General features: G+C 35.8%; 1 protein-coding gene across 9 annotated transcripts in view; it reads right to left on the bottom strand.

Moving 5' to 3' along the window:
- LOC126819279 (transient receptor potential cation channel subfamily M member 3) overlaps nucleotides 1–17,365 on the bottom strand; it is a 194,069-nt gene that overhangs the window by 92,705 nt on the left and 83,999 nt on the right. For all 9 annotated transcript variants that reach the window (XM_050547244.2, XM_050547243.2, XM_050547241.2 and 6 more), the window contains one exon: nucleotides 14,563–14,642. In XM_050547244.2, coding sequence (XP_050403201.2) covers nucleotides 14,563–14,642 — 80 coding nt within the window. The remainder of the gene's footprint in view (nucleotides 1–14,562; nucleotides 14,643–17,365) is intronic.

Below are 17,365 nucleotides of genomic sequence, written 5' to 3'. Positions count from 1 at the left end.
TATTCTGACCTCTTCGGTCGGAGGTTAGAGTTAACTATGCATGGGTAGCTGCACATTCTTTATTCAGTTCTTGCACGCTTTCAGTAACACTGGCACTACCTAACCCAGATATTTTCTCAGAAATGTAACTTACTACATACTGCGCATGTTCAAAGCAGGCTGGAGCCGGGCTTTTTAAGCCAAACTGCTCTGACGGCCAAGATGAAACAGTTTAAAATAAAAAGCCTTCTCAAAAACAGGTCGCGAGCTGGGGTTTTTGAACTGGTTTATTTGCCCCACTGGTTTAACAATCCCCAGAGGTTTTTAAACCAGTTCAACTTAAATGTCTGAACAGGCTACAAGATGCAGTGAGTTTGTAAGTGATTTAATCTTGAAAAAAATAAGCCAATGTAATAAAGCTGAACTGTTTTTAGTCTTAAGCCAGAACTTCTCTTTAGAAAAAATTGACTTCCCCAACACGTACTTTTTCTTTTGAGAAAAAAAGCCAATTTAAGACCTTTTCTTAACAACTGCTGATATTAAGAATAGCTATAAAGAAAGTCCTGTCTGGCCTCAACATAATAATTTGTGCCATTCGAGTAATATCTACTCTGGGCATCATTTTGATATTGCTCCATCCTCACAGATTAACTAATTGTATTAAACATAGCTTGGCAGTAAATGAAACATATGCCAATCAGCAGAGAGTTGTTTTTCATCCCATCCGAAAGACTTAACCTTTCTCGGCAAACACCGGGATTGAAACCGCGACCTCCATGCTAGCAATCCAGCATCTTAATTACTTGCATAGCTACCCTGCAGGCACAGCGTATCTGATCATATAAAACAACTCAATACAATGTGTGTTCTTAAATGTATATTGAATAATGATCCTCTATTTATAAAACACTAAAAGTTTATATTGCAATTTAAAAGATTTTTTTTTTTTGGTAAACAATATTTTATTTCATTTGAAAATGAACTGGAGAACAGGCTAGGCCTACATTGACTCCTCTACAGATTTCTCTGTAGAACAACGGAAATGCCTCTGTAAGCAGGAAAGTCTTTGAGTTTAAGTGAATTATAATTACTTTCAATTATAACCAGTATTGCAGAATTAATGGCAAAGGAGATATTCATCCCATAATAAAAAGAATATATTGGCACTGGTTCAAAAATTATTAAAATGAATTTAATCTAACTAAAGTTATGGCGATGTAGCCCAGTCGGAGCAGAACGGTAGGACAATAAACCCCATTTCATTTCATTCCTAATACATTCACACACCAGTACCTCTGTTAAAATGTTGTTGAGCAGAACATCATTTATTTCAATCAACCAATATTTTCATTGTACTTTTAGTACAGTACTATACAATGTATAAACAATCCAACATTCTGAGAAAAGCAAAAACGTACAAGGACTGAAATGTCGCGCCATATGTACATGTTAGCAGTTTTAACACAAGCACGACATTACCATCAGAAAGCCATGTGCACTAAAATAATCTTTTTCCATTGATTATTTCTGAATCATTGGAATTTCATTTCTGTTGACTATCAATTCTATTGAATTTTCGATTTAACTACGCAAAGTCTCCTCATCGGATCTTAATTAGCTTTATTTGTATCGTGAATCTCCGCCCACATTGATTAACTGACTTGTCATAAAATAAGGAAGTTGCTAAATCGAATGTGGCGCCATAGTTTCCTCCACTTTTTATTTCCAATTGGTTATAATATCATTTGATCAAAACTAATATTTATCATCTTTTTCAGTGTGATTTCTCGACTATATATATTTCTAAAGAGATAGCGTTTAGTCTACACCATACCCTATAGCTATTGACCAAATTTTGCTTGAAATTAAGAAAATAAATACATAATATTTCAAGGCTATATTGTTTATTAATAGATGAAATAAAATTTTGGGCACTTTTTACTCAAATTGGATCAAAATACGCAATCTCTGACGACTAAAATTCAGTATGCAATCACACAGAAAATCCAGTCAAGTAAAATAAAAGTTAGGTACACATATATATGACTACAATCAAAACACAGTTTAGCACATTTGCAACAAAATTTCTTTATTGACTTTCCTGTTTACGTTTACGTAGGTAACAGGAAAAACAAAATGGTCCAACACTTTTGATCGGTAAGATGTTTTTTCGATATCAACTTCACCTGGTGTAATACTAAGCATGTCTCCCTGGGCTAGGACATGATACTGTATCATATTGTAGAACAGCGTATCGTTTCAGCCCTAGCTGATGTGTATACAAAGTTTCATAAAGATATCCCGGAAACAAAACGAAGGACAGATGTAGCCCATTTCAATACCGCTACCTTAATTTCGTTCGGCATAGGAAATGAAATGAAATGGGGTTTAACTTCCTACTGTTCTGCTCCAAACTGGGCTAATGAAGATAGGCATACGCCATACAGTGTGCTATGAGTGAAATTTTGCCCGGACAGCGGCACTACGGCCTACTCATATATCGAATTCCAAATGTCAAGGGATCTTTTACGTGGAGGCCAATGTGTACCATACGAACGACTAGGCAGCTGTCCTTGTCAGGCCCTCCGTCCTGCATCACTGACAAGGGGGAACCACGCCAGAAAATCTGGATGAGCTTTCTCAGCCAATGTAGGGATCGAACACCCGATTTCCAGGCTACCGAGCCAGCGTCTTACCCATTTAGCCGGCATGACCCCCCCGTTCGGCATAGGATAATAATATTTATCTCTATGTCGTATTCAATAAAAATGTACTTCTGTTTTAAATGGAAAGAAATGATTGATTATTCAGTGTTAAGAGGGATTCGAGTACAAGATAATCTAAAACTAGTTAGAAGGCAGAAAATTTGATAAAATGTAGAATTACTGGAAGGAAAATGCTTTATAAATATCATCACGGGACATCAAGTAGTTATGGCCTCGTGAATCAATATTCTATCACTTGAGAAAAGGGACATTTGCATCAATTGATGTTTCCTGCCAAATTAATTGTCAGAATTTCATTTTTGGTGCTAAATTTGGCGACAGAAGAACGGATTCGAAGACCTTCCAGGCAATCAATAGATAAAACCAATATTAGATCAGACAATAGGTCTTGTGGGGTATTTAAGTTTCCGATTTACGGTAATATGGTTGTGGAATTAGTAGCGTGAAATTGAGTTGAACAGTGCTAACGGCATATTCTCTTATGAGATTAAATTTAAAGTTTACAGATAAAAGAAAAACTCAACTAAATCATATATATATTTTTTAATAAGATGCAAAACATTATTAAACACAAGAATTGATTAAATCCAGAATTATATCTTGAAATATGTTGCCAATATGTGAAAAACAGGCCCATTACCCAAAAGTTTCAATTAAAAATTAAATTTTCATTTAATTAACATTGTGCTAAATTTCTCTCAAATTTATAAAAGTTTAAAATAATAATAATAATTAAAAAAAAACAATTCTAGAAAACCAACAGACTAGTGACAGACAAAACTTATAATTCTCTCTAGTTTTACCAGTAGAAGACTACCGATAATTAGTTGTGCCATAAGTCAAATGTTCTGTTTTTAAAGGACTCAGACCTTTTACTCAATATCATCCACACTCTTCCACATTGCAACCACGATTTTATATTGGTCAATTTAAATCAACATTGATGTAGTTATCTTACAATGAAAAGTTGGGCTTCTGATATCCAATATTTAAAACAAAATTAAAATTTTAAAATTGGCACACAAATTGTGTGCCATGTTGCTTTCGAGTGCCAGACATTTAAGATGTAGGAGAATACTACCACCAAGTACCGGTGCAGACTGGAACAACCGGACAGCAAAGACTGCCATTCAATTCGGACTCTTTGCGTATGTCGCCAAACATAAGTGATTAGAAATTAAAGTAAAATCAGAAACGATTGAATGTAAATTAGTTTATATACAGTCACATTACATTATAATATGCATTGCGACCAATTTGTGTCTATTTTTATATAGGTGCCAAAGAATAGCGATCTTGCTCCTTTAAACCTGATTCGCTAACTAACTAGATGTATTATTTCTCCTCAAACTGTTTACAACGATGTATAAACATATTGAACTGTGATCGAATTAAACTACACTTACTTTACAGGGGCTGATCCAGAGGGGGGTTTCGGGGGTCCAAACCCCACCCTGCGCAGCTACATAAAAAAATTTGAATGCCTTGCATCAATAAAATTAAATCACAATGTGTTCCTACATCATTACAAAAATGATTTCTCTCTTTAAAAAGCTCAATTTGTATGTATGCCTATGTAATTTAGAGATGATGAAGACAGATTTCCTGAACAGGAACCTGGCAAACCCCCTCCTGCATTAATTCCTGGATCCGCCTCTGCTTTAGGTCATTTCACGACTACACATACTTTGGTAAATTTCCTTTAAAAACAGGAAACGAAGAAGACAATAATGCACTGAATTAAACTTTAGATAATGAATATTTGATAAGTTTAATATCTGCTTCCTTCTACAAGTCTGGAAATAATAATGATGTATGTCTGGAAGGGATTTAATTATTTTTGGAGTAAACAAAGAAAATATGAGCATTGTGAATTCTACATTCAGATTAGAACTACAAGTACTACAAGGTTTGGGGATCACGTGGCTAAGTGGGTAAGACACTAGCTCGCTAGCCTGGAGGTCGGGTGTTCGATCCCTGCATTGGCCGAGAAAGTTCATCCAGATTTTCCGGCGTGGTTCTCCCTTGTCAGTGATGCAGGACGGAGGGGCTGACAAGGAAAGCTGTCTAGTCGTTCGGATGGGACGAAAAACCGAGGTCCTGTGTACACATTGGCGTGCACGTAAAAGATCCCTTGGCAGTTGGAATTCGATATAAGAGTAGGCCGTAGTGCCGCTGTCCGGGCAAAATTTCCCTCATAGCACACTGTATGGCGTATGCCCGTCTTCATTAGCCCAGGTTAGGAGCAGAACAGTAGGACGTTAAACCCCATTTCATTTCATTTCATTTACAACAAGGTTTATGTCATAATGAAAGAAGATTCAACGTCTTACGTTTCTGCAACAATAGGGTTAATGAAACGAAGTTGAACATTGTACGTTTCTGCACCAATAGGGTTGATGAAATGAAGTTGAACATCGTACGTTTCTGCACCAATAGGGTTAATGAAGTGAGATTCAACATCGTACGTTTCTGCACCAATGTTAATGAAACGAAGTTGAACATTGTACGTTTCTGTACCAATAGAGTTAATGGAATGAAGTTGAACATCGCACGTTTCTGCACCAACAGAATTAATGGAATGAAGCTGAACATCGTACGTTTCTGCACGGTTAATGGAATGAAGCTGAACATCGTACGAGATTCGACATTTTAAAGTTTTGCACCAACCGGCAGGGTTTATAAGACAGGAAAAAAACCTACTTCAATTATACGCCATATAGATATATTGGTATGTGTATAAAAGATGCAATTCGTTCATCTGTCAGAGATTCAGCTGTTGCTCTAGACATAATAAATTAGATAATTACATTTTCTTCAGCAGATAAACCATTTAAAAATAAAGTATATCTTTTCATTAAGTTAACCAAAAACAGATCTGCGCAAGTACTGCAGTGTTGTGGTTTTACTAAGTATCCACATTTGGTGCTGTTCCTTGCACATATAATTTGATTAAAACCTATTCGGTTATTTAGTTTCCCATTTTCATTTGATAAATTACTATTTATCAAGCAGGAATGGATTAATTCTTTTGCTTCATATTGTTTTATTTGTAATCATCTGCTAGATTGCTGTTTAATTTGTTTATTACATTTCATTATATGTTGTATTTGTCATTTATTAGTCTTTTTTTTATACTTCTATTTTAGATCACTATTAGGTTCACGGAATACTGTTATTTCCATTATACAGGCCATTTTCATATTGTATATTACTATTTACATGTAGCATCCTGGAACTGATAATGAGTTCATCTTTTTTTATTGCTTTATTTGCCATCATCTGCTTTTCAATCTAGATTGTTTATGACATTTCATTACCTGTCATTTACATGTATTAGTATTTTTTTTCTTTATACTTATTGCTATTAGGTCTAAAAATTACTGTTATATACATTCTCAAACAGTCCCACCATATAGTACTTGCCTCGATCAAGGTCACTTTAATTTGTAACAAAAATACAAATATGGTACATAATATCATTGGTGTGATTCAGCCAATCAGAACCTTTATAATCATTTGTCTTGTTCTAATGACGCTATTAATTAGGTCACAAGATCCACACACTTGAGACAACGAGATCTGCACACTTAAAGATACATTATGGGAGATAAGATAAAGAGATGGCAGTTCTCGCTATATTAGATAAAAACTAGATAGTGTAAAGGTAATTTGCTGAAAATTTCAGTCAAATTGATCCACTAAGAGCCGAGAAAGAAGCGGGTGAAATTTTTGCATAGTCTCGGTCATCATTACTAAAATCATTAATATAAACAGCATAGTCTCGATTATCCACTTTTATTGATTTAATTATCAATAGCCGTTAGCGGCATATAGGAATCTAATCCAGCCAACATCGAAGGCTAGCCTTGACATCGAGAGTTTATTATGGTCTGGATAAGTTAATTAATGATTAATTGATAATTTAGATAACATTTCAGGCCTAAAGAAAGACTTGTAATAAGCAGATTTTGCTCTTGCATAATGCATGTTTAAGCTAATTGTTTTGCATGTGCTTGTATGAGAAGGAATTGTACTTTTATTAGTGTTGTTTGGTACAGTCTGAAAGTTCATGTCTATAAGTTTATTCTTATTAACAGCCAGAGGTGTGTGGAGACTTATTCAACCAGCCAACAAAATTAATGGAGGTCACACGCCACAACAGTCAGCTAGATCAATGTTTAGAAAGACAAATTCTGATGTCATTTTTATTAGGATACATTCCATTATCATCTATTATTGAAGCTTGTACTTTTAATCACTTGAATAACATTGGCTTAAGCGTGCACAAAGTGCGGACATGTAGTCACTTGTTGGCTCTGGTCACTAATATACAAAGTACAAGAAGCAAGGAAGGGGGACGGTAACACTCCCTTAAAAGAGTAGCAGAGGCTGGACAGGCCGGTACATCTGTGTAGCTGCTTGATCAGACAAGTGGATAGAGTAGACAAGAACCGGACAATAGTGCGGTTCACGAAACAGATCTTAAGTTGAAATGAGGGAGAGAAAGAGAGAAATGGGGTTTAATGTCCACTCGACATAAACTAGATCATTTCGGGACTAACACATGGTTCAATTTTATTTCAATAATTCACTTGCGCGTAGGGGTCTTTAGCAGTGGGAGGAAACCGGAGAAAACCCATAAGGTTGGACAGGCGACCCTAGTCCTTGTCACGTACAACCAGGAAATTGAAACCACGCCAGTTGAAATAAGAGATAGTTTATTGCTGATAACATTCCGCATTACACATCCCTTTTCCAAATGATTTTCAATTATCTAATATACAAAGTAATACGCATCAATTGTTGAAATCTGTCTACAACCATACCAATTGTTTAAATTATCTCCAGAGATACGGTAATCAATTATTTTTTATCTTACAGACAGTCTCAAGCGGATAAGACATCTGTCGTTTTCAATCCAAAACGGAATACAATTGAGTTTAAAACCACTGTTTTCTTCTAACACGGAGACAATTTCCACTTGCATGGAATGGGGAATTGACATATCGAATTTAGGTACACACGACTGTCTGTCCTTCAAAATGGTGTTCTATAATGGAAAACAAGTAACAGTTAATTGTTTCAATTATCTAGGGAACTTTCATTTGTTAATTTGCAAGTGGTTTTTTGTACCATCCATATATTTGTATTTTACAAAGTTTGTTACATCCAAGTACATTAAATAAATGAAATCTTGATTATTTTTGGGAGAATAAAACTGCTTAATTTTGTGTTAAAAGCCCTTAAAATACTTTACCTTAGGGCTGAGCAACTAACTCAATATACGTGATATGTTTTCAAACAACTTAAACTTGTCAGTCTCCATCTGGAAATGGAGACTGGTGTCCCAAGCTGTATTATACGGTGTCTGGATAAAACCAGGTTAAATTTACCATTCGTTATCAAGTACAGAATGTGGATCATGTACTGTATAGACCTCTAAAGGAACGGCAATAGATTATCAGGTCACCCTACAAAAAAACTGACCCGAAATCTTGAAGGGGTTATGTGCCCGGATAAGCAGTTTTAACGTTCACGTCCAAACGACTCAATATTTTGAGCTGAAATTTGAGACAAGGTAAATAAACTGTTCCTCTATATGTTGGCACATAAATTTCATACGTACACAGACTTTTATTTCTGAGACTCTGTTAAAATCGGGATCGTCCCTTTAATGTCTTAATTTACAGCACCAACTGGGCGTTGACCAATGTGTTATGAGGGAAGGGGGCGGGTAGGGTGGCAGAATGGTTAACGTGTGTACGGTGAATCATAAGGTCTGTCATTGAGTCAGTTGGCATGGTTTGGATTCCTTGCTTGTATGTGACAAAGAGTAGGGCCGTCTGTCCAACCTCTGGGTTTCATCCCATCCAGACAACTAGTCTTTTTTCCTTGCCTGAGCATCTTTGTGTTGCACTTCTGACGAAGGGGAAACCAGTTGTGCAAATCTCAATCAGCAAACAACCAAGATAACACCTTGGATCTTCTGGTTAGTGAGACGCCATTATACACAGAGCTACCAGGGTGGGAAAGTAAGCAAATTTTACTCATGAATTAGAAAATCTGGGCCCTTTTTTGACTTGTAAAGTCTGTGAATTTAAAGGCCCAGATCCCATACCCATTAACCCATATACCACTTAAATCATTCGAGGCCGAGATCATGTAGCGATCGAGCTCCTCTAATGAAAAATTTGACAAGTCTGATATGACAGAATGGTCATTACATAGCAACCATTATTGTCAGACCAGCACTGAAATGAAATTTACTTATTCAGTCACTAAATCTGTATTTTTGTGTTTCAGGTGTGTGTTTCAATAAACCAATGGCCGAATTTCATTGTTTAAGACATACAATCAAAATTTCATGAAGATTTCCTACAATAAAGTTTTGAGGTGTTCAATTTTTAGCCACTGCAAAGAGATTCTAGTACCTAGAAAATATTCCTGGGCAGTGAGTCGCCCACAAAATTCAGAGAACCTTTATACTCATTCGACGCCATTTTCAAGTAATCAGAATCCAAGAAATTTCCAATTTGGGCTACAATTTGTACTGACAAGTTTGAAGATATGTTGATGTCATATTAGAGTCATGTATAAGATGCAGCAAAGTGTCAATTTGTAGACAGTGCCCTTTGCATTAATCACCTCAATGACGTAGTTTAATGTATTACTACATGTAGTTGAAACGAGAGAGGATTCATTCAGACTAGATGGAGATATCTTAAAACAGGGAATGTTGACACAACCAAGACATAATCAATCACTTTCTAAATATCAAAAGTTAAAAACACAATTTAGTTTTCGGTTTTTCTGACTTTGATGTAATGCGGTTGTCATTTTGCAAACTAGTCTTGCAGTGTGTGGATTCTAAGAACTATTTGAATTAACAATTTATCAAAATGATGCTTTTTTTCCTCCTTTTTTTCTGTTTGATCAGCCAGTTGTCTTGAACAACATCATATATCTATTTTTACAACCGAGCCGTTCTCTTTTTGTCATAGCATCACCATGTCTATTTATGCACAATGACATTATTTCTGACAAGCTCCCAAGATGAGCTAAAAAAAAGTACTTTCAAAATGTTAAAAAGTTGTTAAACCAGTGTTGAAATCAGTTTGTGTCGGCATATTTTTTATCTTTTCATCGTTTACCTTGAAACAAAGTAGTGCCGCTTTACGGTTGTGCTACTATTTTTGGAGATATTTAGAAAGAGAAATTAAATGAAATAAAATCGGGTTTAATGTTCTGCTGCCTAATGAGGACGGTTTATATAGAGCGACCATCAATAGTCTCAGACCATATTATACACTATGGGCCATAATACGATTATTTGACACTAACTAGACACACAGGAATTTAATTCTATCTCCTTAAAAATCAAAATTAAAAAAAAAAAAAAAAATACAGGTTGCCAGGCAACATAATATATAAATGGATGCTAATAAGTTGCCTCAGAAATTATGAGCTAAACAATTTATATATATCTTCTTTGATTGGCATTTAGTAATTAAACATATTAACACTAGGTACAATTTTATGGATACACAATTACTGAGTTTGATACTAAGCGACGTTTCGTCGAGGAAACTCTCATCTTTATCAAGCAAATGATACAAATATGTGAATTGTATCAAACTCAGTAATTGTGTATCCATAAAATTGTACTTTGTATTAATTTATATATAAGGTGCTAATGAAGACTTCATACAGAGGTGAATAAGTTATTACTGAAAATTGTTGAAAAGCAATAGGCTTCTCGCTTGTAATAAGATAGACAACATGCATCAATTTTAGAAAGACAGATTAATAAAATCTTAACAAGATACTGTTTGACAGTGTTTTCCCAAAGCTGTCCTTGTGGGTGACGGTAGGGAAGACCTGGAACATTTTATGACTGAACACCAACTAGTGTTGGCATTATATATTGTTGACTCTTTATTGTTACTCCTGACTTTCCTCAGGATACAACTGTATAGTTATTGTTGTCTGCATGTATATATAATGTACTATAATTTTTCCCTATTCTATCATCACTTGATAAAATCTAGGGAAACCTATTGGAAATGTCCCTCAGTAATAAAAAGTAATTGCATTTCATAGAACTGAATCCCAATTCAATTACCATTTGTACCCATTAACTTCACAGAGCTGTGGGTTATAAACATTAAATTCAAACTGACTATTATTCTTGACATGTCAACATTTTGTTTTCATGTCAGAAACACTACAAGGACATTCTTTCTCATTACAATAACCTTGGATACACTGGGCTACTATAACCAGACACTGTGACATAGCTTTGACGAGGTTAAATTTGTAACACATAAATAAGAAAGCTGACTGTCGTAAACCTGTGATCGCTGTCCTATCTACAAGTTGCAACTATAAACTGCATACACAGAACTAAATTAGATATTGTATATTAGTTGGGGAGGGGGGTGGGGGATGACCAAATGGTTAACACATGCATGCTGTATCATAAGGTCTGTCAATGAGTCAACTGGAGTGGTTCCGATTCCCTGGTTGTACGTGACGAGGAGTAGGGTTGTCTGTCCAACTTCATGGGTTTTCTCCGGGTACTCCAGTTTCCTCACACTGCTAAAGACCCCTACGCTCGGGCGAATTATTGAAACAAAATTAAACTGTGTGTTAGATCCAAAATGACCTGGTTTGTGTTGAGTGGACGTTAAATTCCATTTCTCTCTAGTAGTTGCGAAGATAAAGAAATCACATCGGTCTCGCCATTTCATACTCGTGATATAAATATGTCCACTAAAAGATGTTTTTAACTAGATGGTGAGATTTCTCTAGTTAATAGTCAGCAACAGGGGAAATTAGATGGAGATGAAGTGTTTCCATGAGTTACTTTGTTGGTTTCATCGTTCAAACAAAATACAGAATAACAGTGGCGGTTAATTACGATTATCTTATCCACGAGATCAAAGTCAAGATTTGTTAATAAAATACTGACATTTGGGACCGATTGCCAATCAAGTTCTTTTTTCATGCGATAAAAGAAAAATCAAAGAACAATGTATTCTGGAATATTCTATTAAATGCAACAACCCCCCCCCCCCCAAAAAAAAAACTGTGGTGTCTAGGCAGCACTAAAATATTTTGTCACAAAATCTGCCATTAAATCAAAGTTTACCTAAATTGCCGGAAGTCAGTTATAGTCCCAAATGCTCTCTAAAACCCCTTAACCCATTTGTAACTGATCACCATAGTCACCAACTTGGTGCTTCCATTTCTATATTCTTATAATAAAATGTGGCCGCGTAATCGGTTCCATTGGAAAGTTTAATGGGTGTGTGATGATCTTGTGCCCAGGCCCTGCATAATGAAATTGTTAACAGCAAGGACAATTACACAACTGACAAAAATCCTGGGGTGATTTAACAAGGGTTTAGAATATCCAGTTGGTCAAGGAACTTATCTATAGCAAGTGTATCACATCAATAAGGTGCCTTGTCCCAAAAAATACCATGATCAAGAAACCAGGAATATAAACAAGATTTCCATAAATCCAATGGTGTAATTTCCAGAAATAATTCAAAGTCGAAAAGCATCCTTATTTTACTAAAACTGTGATTATAAATGTGGTAAAATTGAGTGTCAATAGCATGTGAACACCAATAGGACAACGAGACACAACATAACTGAGTACTGACCAAATCAAAATGAATGACTGACAAAAGAAAACAATATGGGGTAAATTCTCTTCATCATAAGCCATGGGAAAATGGAAAGGGTGAAGTATTTACTGCCACAAAACATGAAATTTTGAATACAGAATTCTTTTTTTAAAAACTGATTTAAATCCAGATTACATTTCATATATATGTGTATATCCAGTCATATTCTCATAGATACGCACCGAAAAGAAAGAGATAGAAATGGGTTTTATCATCCACTCAACAAAAACTAGGTCATTTCGGGACTAACATATGGTTTAATTTTATTTCAATAATTCGCTTGCAAGTGGGGGCCTTTAGCATTGGAAGGAAACCGGAGGACCCAGAGAAAACCCAAGAGGTTGGACAGGCGACACTGCTCCTTGTCACGTACAACCGGGGAATCGAAACCATGCCAGTTGACTCAATGACAGACCTTATGATGTAGCACGCACGTGCTAATCATTCAGCCATCCAACAACGCCAATACCGAAAAGACTAAGTATGTAAATTATAAATACAAAACATAACTGTTTTTTAATTAAAGAGGCATTACGCAAATTTAGAGAAATAAAATGAAATATGGTTTAGCGTCCTACTGTTCTGCTCCAACTGGCCTAATGAAGACGGACATAGTCCATACAGTGTGCCGTGAGAGAAATTTTGCCCAGACAGTGGCGCTACGGTCCACTCTTATATCAATTTCCAACTGCCAAAAGATCTTTTACGTGAATGCCAATGTGTAAACAGGACATAGTTCTTCGTCCCATCCACACCACTAGATAGCTATCCTTGTCAGGCCCACCGACCTGCACCACAGAAAAGGGGAAAGCGTGCGAGAACCGAATAAAGAATATGAAGCCACCCATGCGTAGTGAACTCTAACCTTCGATCGAAGAGGTCAGAATAGTTAAACTGGTTTGGCTTATATAGTATGTGTGAAATGTAACACAACCCTGTCTTAAAAACCCCGGCGATTTTGAACTTGTTAAAAAATAAGTGTCTGAAGTTATATAAGATTAGACGACAAAAGCCATTTTTTTGTTAGACTCTCTCTGTATTTGGCTACGATTAGAGAATTTGTAAAAACTGTAACCTTCAATTAGTAGTTGATGAGAAACCTGTAAGGTTATATTGTCCATTTCATGACAGCAATATCTCTCTTTAAACCACATATCAGTGACTCAATTCAACTTAAAACTAATATTAGGAAGAGAGCATAAAATATGTGGGAAGTTTTGTACTGAATGCCTTCAATAAAACAGGAATAAAAATATAGCTCAGTAAGGTGATATATGACATTAAATATGTAATTTTTCTGAATCATTATTAAAAAACTTCTCTTCATTTACATGTAGTATCAGGGTTCATTTCCACTGGATCTCAGTAAAAATCAGCAGTACATATTATGTATTTAATGATAGAGATGTACAAGAAATGGGTGTGGTTCTGCCCATGGGGACCGGGCATGCCCCAAAAACAATAGGGATCATCCTTAGGGTATAAGGAATAAGTATGTTAAGTTTCAAGACAATCAGTTAAGAATTGCGGCCTCTAGGCGACACACAGAAACACACATACATATACATGTGTGACGGCAAGATACATCCACGGACGTATACTAACACCGAGTAGTACATATTATGTATTTAATGATAGAAATGTACCCAGCTGAAAAGACGAGCATTCACTCACAACTTCCTGATTTTCACTGTAACGACTGCACAAAATTTGGTGCTATATTATGACAATGCAAAAAAAACTTGCATGCAAAAAAAAAATCAAATGTTGCCTCATTGTTAGCAGCAAAGAATAACAATTTGAGGCATCTTTGTTATTTGTAATTTTCATTTCCGCAGACAGTACAACAAAAACAGCTTTGAATACAAGCTATAGGATAGGATAAGATATGGCAGGGAGTAGAATTTTGCCATCGGATTCCACCTATTCTTCATTCATTTCCCACTGTCAAGGGTTCTTGTACGTGCACTCCAGTGTGAACATTGGTGGATGTAGATTTTTCGTACAATCCGAATTGTCAGATACGAAGCTACTACCCTTGAAAAGTAGGAACTGATCATGAAAAATTCTGAGATTGTTCTTTTCCCATGACATGATTCGAACTTGTAACATCGAAATGCAAAGTTTTTTTTAAAGTAAAACCAGTTAAATATACTTACTTTGTTGGATCACGGGGACTTCTGATAAACTTGGAACATTCTCTCTTGTAGAATGTTTTCTCTACCCAACATTTCTGACTCTGAAAAATACAACAACATTTGATTATAATATTATATAGTTGGTTTCAAAGCCAATTGTTGATGGGCTGAAGGACTTACATGGGAGACATCATAATACGGCCCCATTGAAATGTTGGCATATGAAAATGATCGCCAAGTTTGGACATGGAAAATAAGGAAAATTATTTTCAGCTGCAAGACGCTTGTTGACAAGAACTTGTCTTGGTCAAGATTCTAGGGTGAGAGCGAGAAATGGGGTTTAATGTCAACCCGACACAAACTAGGTCATTTTGGGACTAACATATGGTTCAATTCTATTTCAATAAATTGCTTGCGTGTAGGGGTCTTTAGCAGTGGGAGGAAACCAGAGGACCCGGAGAAAACCTAAGAGTTTGGACAGCGATACTCCTTATCACGTACAACCGGGGAATCGAACCACGCCAGTAGACTCAATGACAGACCTTATGATTCAACGCACACACGGTAACCATTCGGCCACCCCACCCCACCCCCCAAGATTCTGGCGCTCAAAGGCCTTGAAAGAAACATTGATTGTTCGTGTATTTGCAAAATAACGATGACTGCTCTTGTAATTGCCAGTCGACTCAAGGACAGACCTTTTGATACAACGTGCATGTGCACACCATTCGGCCCCCACCCCAAGATTCCAGGGCTTAAAGGCCTTAAAAGAAACATTGATTGTTCAAGTAATTGCAAAATAACAATGACTGGTCTTGTAATTGCAAAAAAAAAAACAATGACTGCCATGTATCTGCATTTCATTTAAAATGAACCCATTATAATCAGTCTAACGGGCAATTAATAATGCTGCTGATTTCCTTGCTCATTTGTTTTTAATCTTTCTATTACGTTTCTAATCAATTCTAAATATATTTCAGCTAAATCGGTGCAGTATCTCCTAAAAAGGAATTTCTAGATAAGATAATGCATGGAAAATTGTCTCAAAGATATAAAGTTTAATTACAGTAGTTAATTCTATTTTTTTTTTAAAAATGATACCCAGCTTTAAAAACAACTCAGATTACAAATACAACATGGGGTTTTATATTTTTTTCTTTTATGGCCCAGTTATAGAAATTGTCATAAATCATAGCAGTATTATTAAAAATCCATTAGATGAAATTACCATTTTTTTCCAGTTAATTATTGTTTTCCTGCCTTTATTCTAATCTGTATGGTAAAATATTACACTTCTCGCATTCATTAATCTTACAAGCTACACTATAATACAGTAACTATTATTAGTCTTTAAATGTCATGAATAAGACTTTGGGAATATTGATTTAATTATTCGTGGATTTGGGTGAATTAATGTTTTGTTATCTTCTGGATCCAGAAGGATGTCATTAACAGATCATGTCTTTTCTTTTTTAATTAAAGTCTGTCATTGAGTCAAGTAGTGTGGTTTCAGTTCCCTGCTTTTACGTGACAAGGATTAGGGTCGCCTATAAAACCTTGTGGGTTTTCTCTGGGCTCCTCTCACTGCTAAAAAACCCTATTTGCCAGCAAATTAATGAAATAAAAAGTTCATCAGGACTTTTTGGCATGGTTCCTCCTTGTCAGTGGTGCAGGATCGAGGGACTGGCAAGCCACAATGTATAGTTGTTCGGATAGAACGAAAAACCGAGGTCCTGTGTATACATTGGCGTGCCCATTAAAAATCCGTTGGCATTTGGAATTCGATATAAGAATAGGCTGTAGCGCCGCTGTCCAGGCACAAATTCCCTCATATTATAGCACACTGTATGGCGTTATGCCCATCTTCATTAGCCCAATCAAAGCAGAACAGTAATCTCCTCTCCGGCGAGAGTATCTCAAGTCCTAGTATTCCTCAGACAATCAAATCCATTTGAAACTTCACATGACAAACAAAATGGCAGTGTAAGTAAACAGAAATGTAAAATTTGACAAATGCTCATTCAATTGGAGGTTAAAGTGCACCAGCAAAGAAGGCAATCTTATGAAAACACAGATCATATTTCATTTCGATTTTTATAGTTCAAAATTTTGTTTTACTTGTCTTTAATACACTGTGGCTACTAATCCCAGTAGAAACATTGATGCTGATTGGTTATTCAAAAGTCTGACATCATAGGGTCAAAAGCCACTCATGCCCCCTGACGCGACCTCCCACTACAACTGGTCAGATCTTCATGCAGTGGAGGCCATTGGAAGTATAAAATATAGATCTGGGCCCTTATTCACGAAAACTTAAACTAAGATACAATCGAAATTTTAAGAAATACTGCAATTCGATTGGCTGACCAGTAAAATCAATTTGCATATATCCAATTTGCATATTGGTCAGCCAATCGAATTGCAGTATTTCTTAAAATTTCGATTGTATCTTAGTTTAAGTTTTCGTGAATAAGGGCCCTGTACTATAATCAGATTGCTAAGAAGGTCAACATATTTTCTGTTATATATTAATGTTAATTACAAAGATTATCCAAGACCTTACCTCATTCCAAAAATAGCTATTAATACGTTTTCTGAACAAGATGGAAATCATAGTGTCTACGAATGTATATCACCACTAATAATGTCATTCTTACATCATCATTATTTGTCCATAGATTAACTTGTGAACTTATTCACTGTTTGCAGACAAGAAACAAAAATAAAACACAATCGTTTTTCTATGGAAGACAATTACTGGCTTACTAAGACTTCTACTAACACCCTTAATTTTCGTGAGCTCAAATATATTTCTGGAGTAATT

This window comes from Patella vulgata, chromosome 4, assembly GCF_932274485.2.
Source record: "Patella vulgata chromosome 4, xgPatVulg1.2, whole genome shotgun sequence".
Lineage (NCBI taxonomy): Eukaryota > Metazoa > Mollusca > Gastropoda > Patellidae > Patella > Patella vulgata.
Note: the sequence above shows the minus strand (reverse complement) of the source record. Positions and strands in the feature narration are given on the sequence as shown.